At 46.6% G+C, this 12,573-nt stretch overlaps 1 protein-coding gene across 1 annotated transcript in view; it reads right to left on the minus strand.

Moving 5' to 3' along the window:
• Window positions 1-12,573, minus strand: part of slc7a14a (solute carrier family 7 member 14a) — a 78,025-nt gene that overhangs the window by 32,988 nt on the left and 32,464 nt on the right. The window contains exon 2 of the mRNA XM_070882436.1: window positions 3,780-4,016. Within this exon, the coding sequence (XP_070738537.1) occupies window positions 3,780-4,016 (237 nt within the window). The remainder of the gene's footprint in view (window positions 1-3,779; window positions 4,017-12,573) is intronic.

Genomic DNA, 12,573 nt, shown 5'->3' on the forward strand with positions numbered 1-12,573 from the left:
TAAGGGGCAATGAAGAGAATGGACTAGAAATTGCATAGAGTCCTGTTTGGTGCACTAACTTTTCAGGGAGCGCAAAAGTATCGCCGGGTAAAAAAGATTTGCTTCAGCCAGGAACTTCCGCTTTAGTGCTCCAAGAAGGTACTGGAGCGCTAAAGGGAGTGAGAGGGGCGGTACTGGCAGAGCTCTGAGTAATGTTCAGTGCAGCGCTGTTGTCTTTACAGGCTCCTTCCCTCGCTTAAAGGAAAGGGCCAATGATGGGTTGAATGAATCTTCAGGCTGTGTTTTGGGCCACGGCACCCACGCTATGTGCAAAGCAGCCCAGGATGCACCAGAATGAGGAGATAAAGAAAATTTTGCCCTACCCAACCACCACTGCCTTTAAATATCGCTCACCCAGCAGCCAGCCGAGGTGACGTTCAGCGATGCTGCAGCAGGCGGAAGCGAATATTACATCCGGGACGCTAACGGGACGTTGTACAGCGGATGACATCACAATCTACGGGATGCAAGAGAGCGAGGCGGTAAGTGTTGGTGCCAAGGATGTTCATAGGCATCGCTGATTTCCTTAGCATCCCTTAGCTCTCCGTTATCAACCCCAGTAGGTGCTAACAGGAGGCGCAAACCAGGCCAATTTCCCACCCATAGTTTTAGCCATTGGGATGAAGTGTTAAACCAAGGTCCCATCTAAACTCTCATATGGATGGAAAAGATCTCATGAGACTATTTTGAACCGGCCAATATTTATCCCTCAATCAGCAGCACTAAAATGGATTAAAATGGATCATTCGTCTCATTGCTGTTAGTGGGGTCATTCTGTGTACAAATTGGCTGTTGTGCATTAAAACAGTGACTAAACTTCAAAATAAGTACTTCATTGGTTGTGAACTGCTTTGGGATGTCCTGAGGTCGTAAAAGGTTCAATATAAATCAAACAATCTAGGGCTCTTTTCTGTAGAAAAGAGAAGGCGGAGGGGTGACCTGATAGAGTTCTTTAAGATTGTGAAGAGGTTCAATAATGTAGACACAGAGAAGATGTTGACACTTGTGGGGAATCCAAAACTCGGGGCCATAAATATAAGATGGTCACTCATAATTCTAATAAGAAATTCAGGAGAAACTTCTTCACCCAGAGAGTAATTAGAATGTGGATTCACTACCACATGAAGTGGTGGAGGCGGATAACATAGATATATTTAAGGGGAAGCTAAATAGACGCATGAGGGAGAAAGGAATAGAAGATTATGCTGGTCGGGTTACACAATATAGGATGGGAGGAGATTCATGTGGGGCATAAACACCACATGGACCAGTTGGGCCAAATGGCTTGTACCTGTGCTGTACATATGTCATTTTATGTAAGTTCTTTCTTTTAAGTACGAGTCAGCATCTTAAGGAGAGGTGTGCAAACCATTCGTAATTAAAATTACACTGAGCAAATGCCATAACACCAAAAAAACATGGTCCCAGTGTTTCAATCAGAGTAAAAAAAAAGGACGTGTCTATTTGTATAAACTGAAATGCAGCCGTTTCTCTGATTGGCTCTCCAGACCTATTGCTGATTGGTCCCCTTGGAGGATAAGCCACACCCTGAAATTCATCCGGAACGTATAACTGGAACCGCCTAACCTTCTGAGTGACTAATTCGATCCATTTTGACTTCAGAAGCCACAGAGGATAGACCTCCCCAAAAGCCACCAAGTTCCAGCTGAAGTCCATTACCCCAGCATAAGTGCATCTCTCTGCCAGCTGAAGACCGTTACCCTGAAGACCTTACCCCCCACCAACCACCCCCCATAGATAGGGCATTGTACGTGGATTGTTAACAGGTTTACTGGGTGTGAAGTGAATACTGACAGTGTCATGACTTCTGGATTTCAACCACCCCAACGGTGTCCCTTGTAACACAAGCACTGAGCTTGAATGCAGCAGGGAGTAGGAAGAAAGTGATCGGTCTTCTCTGAGTTCCCTCTCTCTCCTCCGATCTCCTCTCCAACTGTGTCTCTCTCCTGCTACCCCCCTCGCCCCCGCCACCCCGCAGACTCTCTTTCTCTCTCCCCCCAACCTCCCTCTCTCCCCCCTCAAGCTCTCTCGCTCTCCCCATCCCCCCAAGCTTTCTCTCTCACCCCCCAAGCTCTCTCTGCCCCCCCACCCCAAGCTCTCTCTCTCACCCCACAAGCTTTCTCTCCTCCCCAAACTCTCTTCCCCCTCCCCAAACTCTCTCCCCCCCCCGCCAAGTTCTCTCTCCCCATCCAAACTCACTCTCCCCCGCACCAAGCTCCCCCCGCAAGCTCTCTCAACCCCCCGCAAACTCTCTCTCTCCCCCCAAGCTCTCTCTCTCCCCACAAGCTCTCTCTCACCCATCCCAACTCTCTCTCTACCCTCCACCCTGCCAAGCTCTCTTTCCCCCCCCAAACTCTCTCTCTCCCCCCCCCAAACCTCTTTCACCTCCCAAGCTCTCTCCTCCCCCCCCCCCCCAAGGTCTCTCGCTCCCTCCTAAGCACTCTCTTCACCCCAAGCTCTCTCTCTCCCCCACCAAGGTCTCTCTTTCTCCCCCCCGCCCCCCCCCCGCCAACCAAGGTCTCTCCCACCCAAGCATTCTCTCCCCTGCCCCCCCATGCTCTCTCTCCTCCCCAAAATCTCGCTCTCCCCTCCAAGCACTCTCTCCCCCCCCCCCCACCCCGCCGCAAGCTCTCTCTCCCCCGCCTCCCCAAGCTCTCTGTCCCCCTCCAGCTTTTTCTCCTCCCACCAAACACATTCTCCCCCCAAACTCTCTCTCTCCCTCCCAAGCACTCTCTCCCACACGCCCCCCAAGCTCTCTCTCCCGCCCCCAGCTCTCTCTCTCCGCCCTCCCCAAGCTCTTCCTATCCCTCCCCACAAGTTCTCGCTCACACCCCAAAACTCTGTCTATCCCCCCCAAGCACTCTCTCTTCCCCAAGCCCTCTCACCCCCCCTAAACTCTCTCTCTTCCCCCCCCCCCAACTCTCTCTTCCCCCCCCCCCCCCCCCGCCCCAAGCTATCTCTCCCCGCTTTTCACTCTCCCCGCCTGCTGACCACTCTCTCCGGGGGCTGCTCTCCCTGCCTGCGGGCCGGGCAGCTCTCCCGGAACTGGTCCTGCCCATCTGCTGCCTGATCGGAGGCTCCATGGCTGCTGATGGATCGGAGGCAGTGGAGGCAACATGTGGGGCTGGGTCCGACCAGCTTTGGAGGGGTGAGGGGGCTGGAGAGGAGGACGCATGTGCAGAATGGGGTTAGTTGGAACTATGCTGAGGTGGGGCGGTGTCGGTGATATTTGTCCTAACTCTTGCTTCTGCGCATGCGTCTGCGTAAAAAAAGACTTGTATTTATATAGCGCCTTCCATGACCCTCAGGGCATCCCAAAGCACTTTACAGCCAATTGATACTTTTTGATGTGTCGTTACTGTTGTAATGTAGGAAACGCGCACAGTAAGCTCCCACAGTAAGAGCAATGTGACAATGACCGAATAAACTGTAGTGGTGAAGTTGATTCAGGGATTAATATTGGCCAGGACTCCGGGGATAACTCCCCAGCTTTTCTTCGAAATAGTGCCATGGGATCTTTTGCATCCACCTGAGAGAGCAGACGGGGCCTCGGTTTAAAATCTCATCCGAAAGACGGTACATCCGACAGTGCAGCACTCGCTCAACACTGCACTGGCATGTCGGCCTAGATTTTTGCGTTCAAGTGTTTGGAGTAGGACTTGAACCCACAACCTTCTGACTCAGATGTCGTTGATCCAGCAGTGCTTGTACTGACCTACCTAGTCCATTTAAAGTGCCCACGTAGTCAACTATCCAGTGACTGATGGTGTGGTTGGCCAGTGAGTCAAACATGCTGCTCAGAGCACTGGCACCAGCTGCTGTGCCAATCAGATACTCCAGAATCAGGTTCCACCCAATGAAGAATGCCACAAACTCCCCCACGGTCACGTAACTGTAGGTGTAGGCTGAGCCGGTGGTTTTAGGCACTCGCACGCCAAACTCAGCGTAACATACACCTGGAAGAGAAAAGAGCAAATACCTGCATAAACATGGGGGAGCAGTCTACATCAATGCAACCTTTAGTCCAAACATAAGACTAAATATAAGAAAGCCCAGGATGTGAGAAGGTCATTCAAGGCAACTCCATCCACAGAGCATGTCCAACCTACCCGATCATGGATTCTATCAAACCATTCAATATCCTTCCACAGCCCATGTACTCTCTACACTACCATAGACTCTACCCACCCCTTTACTCTCCTCCCACAGCCCAGGTACATGCTATCCTATCATGGACTTTACCCACCCATTTACTCTCCTTCCACAGCCACTGTACACTTTACCTTTGCGGCCCCCGGCCTGCGAGCACCATCGGAGCAGAGCAGGGAGTGGAAGGAGCAGTGTGGCGGCATACCACTCCAGGGAACAGCACGTGCTGGAGCAGGAGAGCAAAGGCAGTGAAGATGGTGACTGGATTGGACGTCACCAAGATCCAGGTCACTGATTGGAGCGTGGGCAGGTACGGCAGGAACAGCGAGGTCGGGGCGAAAGAGCGGCGAGAGATTGTAGAGGGACGTGATCGGGGCCAAGGAAAGGCGTGAGTTCAGGGCCCAGAAGAGGCACGGGCCCAGGGGCAGCACGGGCCAGCCCACACTGTGATAGGTGTGTGTACTAGTTCCGTGCAGCAGAGCTGGTCTCCAGTCGTCTTGGATAACCCTTGCCACTGAACCAAGACCTAGCTCTGTCAAGCCCATGTGGTTTGCAATGGCCACCACACGTTAAAAAATCCATGCACAGGCATCTTCCACCCTCCAAGATTTAGTTCAGGACCTGGAATATTAGGTCCTTCATTGAAACACCTGAGAACTTTTTGGCGTGGAAGCAAGTCATCCTAGACTCGAGGGACTGCCTATGATGATAACACATTATCTTATCACAAACTCGACCCATGCATTTAATCTCCTTCCACAGCCCTTGTACAGTCTCCCCTGTCATGGACTCCCCCCACCCATTGAATCAACTGAGGGAAAATTTGTGTAAATATTTCTTGAATCCCAAAGAAAAGCAAGCAAAACTCCAGACTAAATAGGCAAAATAAACCTAGAAATGTTGAAAACCTGAAGCAAAAAGGAAAATGGTGGAAATACACGGAAGATCCATCAGCAGCTAGAAGGAAAAAGGATGGATTTCAGGTATAGATACTTCATCAGAACTAGTCACTGGAAGATACACATCGTATAAATAACATAAGAAATAGGAGCAGGAGTGGGCCATTTGCCCCTTGAGCCTGCTCCGCCATTCAATAAGATCATGGCTGATCTGATCATGAACTCAACTCCACTTTCCTGCCCACTCCCCATAACCCTTTATTCCCTTATCACTTAAAAATCTGTCTATCTCCACCTTAAATGCATTCAATGACCCAGCCTCCACAGCTCTCTGAGGCAGAGAATTCCACAGATTTACAACCCTCTGAAAGAAGAAATTCCTCCTCATTTCCATTTTAAATGGGTGACCCTTTATTCTTAGATCCTACACCTGGATCATGCCCCCTTAAATCTTCTTTTCTCTAATGGCTGATAAAAACCCTGGGTCTGTGGTAGACTCATTGTTAGAGATTGATTGCTGTGATTAGTCAACAACTCCATTATCATTGTATCATACGACTAGATAGACTTTGGTCTTTCTTCCTCTAGCAACTCCGATATTCTCTACACTCTATTAGAGAGATATAAAAATACAGTTCGTGAAGGCCTTCTATGTTACTCATACTTTCTCATCCATTGCCCTTTGGCTGTGCTCTTTGACAGAATGATATCAGCAGAAGCAAGGCAGCTGGATGCTCACTCTGCCTCTCGGATAGGGTTGGAGCATGGTGTGAGGTCAGCAAGAGATGGGAAGTGTAATCATTGAAATGTGACATGTAGAAATGTTTAAAAATTGACATCAGGGATTGCATCTTTGAAGCCTCCAGTCAAGGCTTTTATAGTGAGAACTAGGACATAGGTGTAAAAAAGCAGTGTTTTTGTTCATTCAGCAGGATAAGGGTTACTCCCTGTGTCACTGTATGGTGTCACTGTCCATTCAGCAGGGTAAGGGTTCCTCTCTGTGTTATTGTATGGAGTTGTTGTTTATTCAGCAGGGTAATGATTAATGATCCAGTGACGCGAGTTCAAATCCCACCACGGCAGCTGGGGAATTTAAATTCAATTAAATTAATCTGGAATAAAAAGCTAGTATCAGTAATGTTGACCATGAAACTACCGGATTGTCCGTAAAAACCCATCTGGTTCACTAATGTTCTTTAGGGAAGGAAATCTGCCATCCTTACCCGGTCTGGGCCAATATGTGACTCCAGACCCACAGCAATGTGGTTGAATTTTAACTGGCCTCTGCCACTCAGTTGTATTCAAAAAGGCGGCTCACCACCAATTTCTCAAAGGCAATTAGGGATGTGCAATAAAGGCTAGGCCTTGCCAGCGACACACACATCCCGTAAATGAATTTTTAAAAAAGGATTACTGACTGTGTAACTGTATGGAATTGCTGTTCATTCAGCAGAGTAAGGATTACTGACTGTGTAACTGTATGGAGTCACTGTCTATTCAGCAGGATAAGTGTCACTGAGTGTGTATGGAATTGCTATTTAGTGAATCGAATATGGATAGTTACTGTGCACCTGTACAGATTTTAGTGAATCAGGTCTGGCTATTCATTATGTACCTGTATTGAGTTATTCAGAAGGATAAGGATTATTCCCCGTGTAAATGTTATTGACTTATTGGATCGAACAGCCTTAATACTAGTTCTAATGAGTCAGGAGTAAATAAAACCCTTCACAAGGAAAATTGGGCAGCAGGCCCATGAATCTGTCTGCACAATGCGATCTGAATTTATTTCATTAGGCAGAGTGTTCACTAAAAACTCCCTGTGCAAATCAGAAGGCAAATAATTCCACCAAGGCAGGCAATGGGTCTCATCTTTTACCTTCTGTGATTGTATTTAGAAGAGGAAGGCAAGCACTGATGCCGTTAATCCCTGGAGGTTGCTGTCACTAATGTTTGGACAGATGAACAGCCTTTCTCAAAGCTATATCTGGCATCGACGTTTCATCCCGAGGGTGTTGGCACAACAGAACTCTGTCAGCCGCAACTACGAGTGCGTGGACTTACAACAGCAGATCGCTCAGGGCGCAGATTTACATAGGCACTCGTCGTATGTGTTGTGGTTACATTACTGAGCTAGTAATCCAGAAGAGCGTGGGTTTGAAAACCACCACGGCAGCTCTGAGAATTTGAATTCAGTGTCAGAAATTAAAAGCTGGCCTTTTAAACGCATCCAACTAACATTGCAGCTGACATCATCGGACCCGATCTGCATATTTAACGAGACCTTCCTGAATGTGTACCAGTTGTCTACGCATAAGAGCATAGGTGCAGGAGTAGGCCATTCGGCCCTTTGAGCCTGCACCACCATTCAATATGATCATGGCTGATCATGCAACTTCAGTACCCCATTCCTGCTTTCTCTCCATACCCCTTGATCCCTTTAGCCGTAAGGGCCACATCTAACTCCCTTTTGAATATATCTAACGAACTGGCCTCAACAACTTTCTGTGGTAGAGAATTCCACAGGTTCACAATTATCTGAGTGAAGAAGTTTCTCCTCATCTCGGTCCTAAATGGCTTACCTCTTATCCTTAGGCTGTGACCCCTGGTTCTGGACTTCCCCAACATTAAGAACTTTCTTCCTGCATCTAACCTGTCCAATCCCATCAGAATTTTATTTGTTTCTATGAGATCCCCTCTCACTCTTCTAAATTCCAGTGAATATAAGCCGAGTCGATCCAGTCTTTCTTCTTATGTCAGTCCTGCAATCTCGGGAATCAGTCTGGTGAACCTTCACTGCACTCCCTCAATAGCAAGAATGTCCTTCCTCAGATTAGGAGACCAAAACTGTACACAATATTCAAGGTGTTACCTCAGCAAGGCCCTTTACAACTGCAGTAAGACCTCTCTGCTCCTATACTCAAATCCTCTCGCTATAAAGACCAACATGCCATTTTCCTTTTTCACCGCCTGCTGTACCTGCATGCCAACTGATGTACCATGACACCCAGGTCTCGCTGCATCTCCCCTTTTCCTAATCTTTCACCATTCCAATAATATTCTGCTTTCCTGTTTTTGCCACCAAAGTGGATAATCTCACATTTATCTACATTATACTGCATCTGCCATGCATTTGCCCACTCACCTAACCTGTCCAAGTCAACCTGCAGCCTCTTACCATCCTCCTCACAGCTCACACTGCACCCAGATTAGTGTCATCTGCAAACTTGAGATATTACATTCAATTCCGTCGTTCAAATCATTAATGTATATTGTAAATAGCTGGTCCCAGCACTGAACCTTGCGGTACCCCACGAGTCACTGCCTGCTGTTTATTCCTATTCTTTGCTTCCTCTCTGCCAACCAGTTCTCTATCCACGTCAATACATTAGCCCCAATACCATGTGCTTTAATTTTTGCACACTAATCTCTTGTGTGGGACCTTGTCAAAAGCCTTTTGAAAGTCCAAATACACCACATCCACTGGTTCTCCCTTGTCCACTCTACTAGTTACATCCTAAAAAAATTCTAGAAGATTTGTCAAGCATGATTTCCCTTTCATAAATCCATGCTGACTTAGACTGAACCTATCACTGCTTTCCAAATGCACTGCTATTACATCTTTAATAATTGATTCCAACATTTTCCCCACTACCGATGTCAGGCTAACCAGTCTATAATTTCCTGTTTTCTCTCTCCCTCCTTAGAATGTTGGAAAATGATCACCAATGCAACCACTATTTCTAGAGCCACTTCCTTAAGTACTCTGGGAGGCAGACTATCAGGCCCTGGGGATTTATCGGCCTTCAATCCCATCAATTTCCTTAACACAATTTCCTGACTAATAAAGATTTCCTTCTGTTCCTCCTTCTCGCTAGGCCCTCGGTCCCCTAGTATTTCTGGAAGGTTATTTGTGTCTTCCTTAATGAAGACAGAACCAAAGTATTTGTTCAGTTTGTCTGCCATTTCTTTGTTCCCCATTATAAATTCACCTGATTTTGACTGCAAGGGACCTACATTTGTCTTCACTAATCTTTTTCTCTTCACATATCTATAGAAGCTTTTGCAGTCAGTTTTTATGTTCCCTGCAAGCTTACTCTCACACTCTATTTCCCCCCTCCTAATTAAACTCTTTGTCTTCCTCTGCTGAATTCTAAATTTCTCCAAGCCCTTAGGTTTGCTGCTTTTTCTGGCCAATTTATTTGCCTCTTCCTTGGATTTAACACTATCCCTAATTTCCCTTGTTAGCCACGGTTGAGCCACCTTCCCCGTTTTATTTTTACTCCAGACAGGGATGTACAATTGTTGAAGTTCATCCATGTGATCTTTAAATGTCCGCCGTCAACACTTTAAGTATCATTCGCCAGTCTATCCTAGCCAATTCATGCCTCATACCATCGAAGTTACCTTTTTATTTAAGTTCAGGACCCTAGTCTCTGAATTAACTGTGTTACTCTCCATCTTAATAAAGAAATCTACCATGTTATGGTCACTCTTCCCCAAGGGGCCTCACACAACAAGACTGCTAATTAATCCTCTCTCATTACACAACACCCAGTCTCGGATGGCCAACTCTCTAGTTGGTTCCTCGACATATTGGTCAAGAAAACCATCCCTAATACATTCCAGGAAATCCTCCTCCACCGTATTGTACCAGTTTGGTTAGCCCAATCTATATGTAGATTAAAGTCACCCATGATAACTGCTGTACCTTTATTGCACGCATCCCTAATTTCCTGTTTGATGTCATCCCCAACCTCACTACTACTGTTTGGTGGTCTGTACACAACTCCCACGAGTGTTTTCTGCCCTTTGGTCTTCCGCAGCTCTACCCATACAGATTCCATAGGTTGACATCGGGACATGGCGGGAAGACTGCGGATCGCACAGGGAGTAAGTCACTGTCCTCGTATTATTTGCGCCACCCCCCACCCCCTGCCCCGCCCTGCTTCTCACCAGGCAAAGGGAGTTAAATCAGAGCCTAATGTTTGTGTAGGAGTGATTAGTGTCATTGTAAAAGTACCTTCACCACACGGACTGCAACGGTTCAAGAAGGAGGCTCATCACCACCTTCTCAAGCGGTAACTAGGAATGGGCAATAAATGCCGGCCTTACCAGCGACGTCCACATCCCAAAGAATGATAAAAAGCAAGTATGACTGGGTCAATCTCCCTTCGCCATCCCCCACACACAGCCCCCTTCCTCCTTCTGCTGCAAACTGGTAAAATTCTCTCCCCGATATTTTGTGTTAGTTTTGATGACTTTGTAAAGGCTTGTGAATGGGTTTAGGAATTTGTTTAAACTAATCCACACAGAGAAAAATAAATTTCAGCAACTGTCCAGACTCACACCATAAATAATGAGCACATCTGGAGCTGGTTCTAAAGGGCTGCTTGCGCTAATCAAAATATACCCCAATATCACCAGCTCCTTAGAAAGGAGGGAAAGCATGAACGAGGGAGACTAGATCTTTCCTTCAGAGTGAACTTTAAGCTCTGTAAGTGCCAAAATTTCATCAGCAAGTATAACCTTACTTGATTTTCTAGTCACCTTAGACAAATAGAAGTGTTTTGAGTTCCTTCTGAGGACCTGAGCATCATCAGCCGATTGTCTGAGCTATCACAGTGACTGCATTTATTTGCTGTGATTTTATTAAGGAGCGTTTCTTAAGAACATAAGAAATAGGAGCAGGAGTAGGCCATGAGGCACATCAAGCCAGCTCCACCATTCAATAAGATTCTGGCTGAACTTCTACATCTACACTTTCCTGCCCGATCCCCATATCCCTCGATTCCCTTAGTGTCAAAAATCTATCGATCTCAGTCTTGAATTTACTCAACGACTGAGCATCCACAGCCCTCTGAGGTGAAGAATTCCAAAGATTCACAGCCCTCTGAGTAAAGAAATTCCTCCTCATCTCAATCTTAAATGGCCGACCCCTTGCCCTGAGACTATGTCCCCTAGATCTAGACTTTCCAGCCAGGGGAAACAAATTCTCAGCATCTACCCTGTCAATCCCCTTCAGAATCTTGTACATTTCAATGAGACCAATTCTCATCTTCTTAACTAAAGTGGGTATAGGCTCATTCTACCCAATCTCTCCTCATAGAACAACCTCTCATTACAGGAATCAATCTAGCGAACCTTTGTTGCACCCCCTTAAGGCAAGTATATCTCCGCTTAGGTAAGGCGACCAAAAATGTACACAGATTCATCCCAAATCACCCAATCAACTGTGGTTCAGTGAGTAGTGCGATTCGCCTCTGAGACAGAAGGTCGTGGGTTCGGGACAGACTCCAGAGACTTGAGACCATAATCTAGGTTGACACTCCCTTTGCAGTGCTGAGGGAGCGCTGCACTGTTGGAGGTGCCATCTTTCAGATGAGACGTTAAACCGAGGCTCCATCTACTTTCTCAGGTAAACGTAAAAGATCCCACGGCCACTATTTGAAGAAAAGCAGGGGAGTTCTCCTCGGTATCCCTCAATCAACATCACTGAAAAACAGATTATCTGACCATTTATCTCAATGCTATTTGTGGGAACAAGCTCTACCAAAATAGACTCCTGCAACACCTACATTACAACAGTGACTGCACTTCAAAAGTACATCATTGGCTGTAAAGCGCTTTGGGATGTCCTGAGGTCATGAAAGGCACTATATAAATGCAATTTTTTCTTTAAATGCTTCTTTTGAAGCTCAGTTTATTGAAGTGAATCCATGTTATTGATACTTGTGCTTTCACATTATGTTTCCCTCTATGGCCTCGCCCTTCATTGTCTCTGTGGTCTCCAACCCCACAACCACTCAGATGTCTGTGCTCCTTTAATTTTGTTCTCTTGAGCATCCCTGATTATAATCGATGAACCATTGCTGACCGTGCCTTCAATTGCCTAGGCCCAAGCTCTGGAACTCCCTCCCTAAATCTCTCCGCCTCTCTACCTCTCTTTCCTCCTTTAAGACACTCCTTAATGCTCCAACTGTGTCAACTGTGGCTCAGTGGGTAGCACTCTCGCCTGTTGTGGGTTCAAGTCCCACTCCAGGAACTTGAGCATATAAATCTAGGCTGACAATCCAGTGCCGTGCTGAGGGAGTGCTGCACTGTTGGAGGTGCCGTCTTTTGGAAGAGATGTTAAACCGAGGCCCTGTCTGTTTTCTCAGGTGGATATAAAATATCCCATGGCACTATTTCGAAGAAGAGCAAGGGAGTTACCCTGGCCAATATTTATCCCCAATAACATAACAAAAAAAAACAGATTATCTGGTCATTATCACATTGCTGTTTGTGGGAGTTTGCTGAGTGCAAGTTGGCTACTGCGTTTCCTACATTACAACCGTGATTATACTCCAAAAGTACTTGATTGTCTGTAATGCGCTTTAAGACGTCAGGTGGTTGTGAAAGGCGCTATATAAATGCAAGTCTTTCTTTCTTTCTTAAAACATACCTATTTGATCAAGCTTTTGGT

This window comes from Pristiophorus japonicus, chromosome 6 (assembly GCF_044704955.1).
Source record: "Pristiophorus japonicus isolate sPriJap1 chromosome 6, sPriJap1.hap1, whole genome shotgun sequence".
Lineage (NCBI taxonomy): Eukaryota > Metazoa > Chordata > Chondrichthyes > Pristiophoridae > Pristiophorus > Pristiophorus japonicus.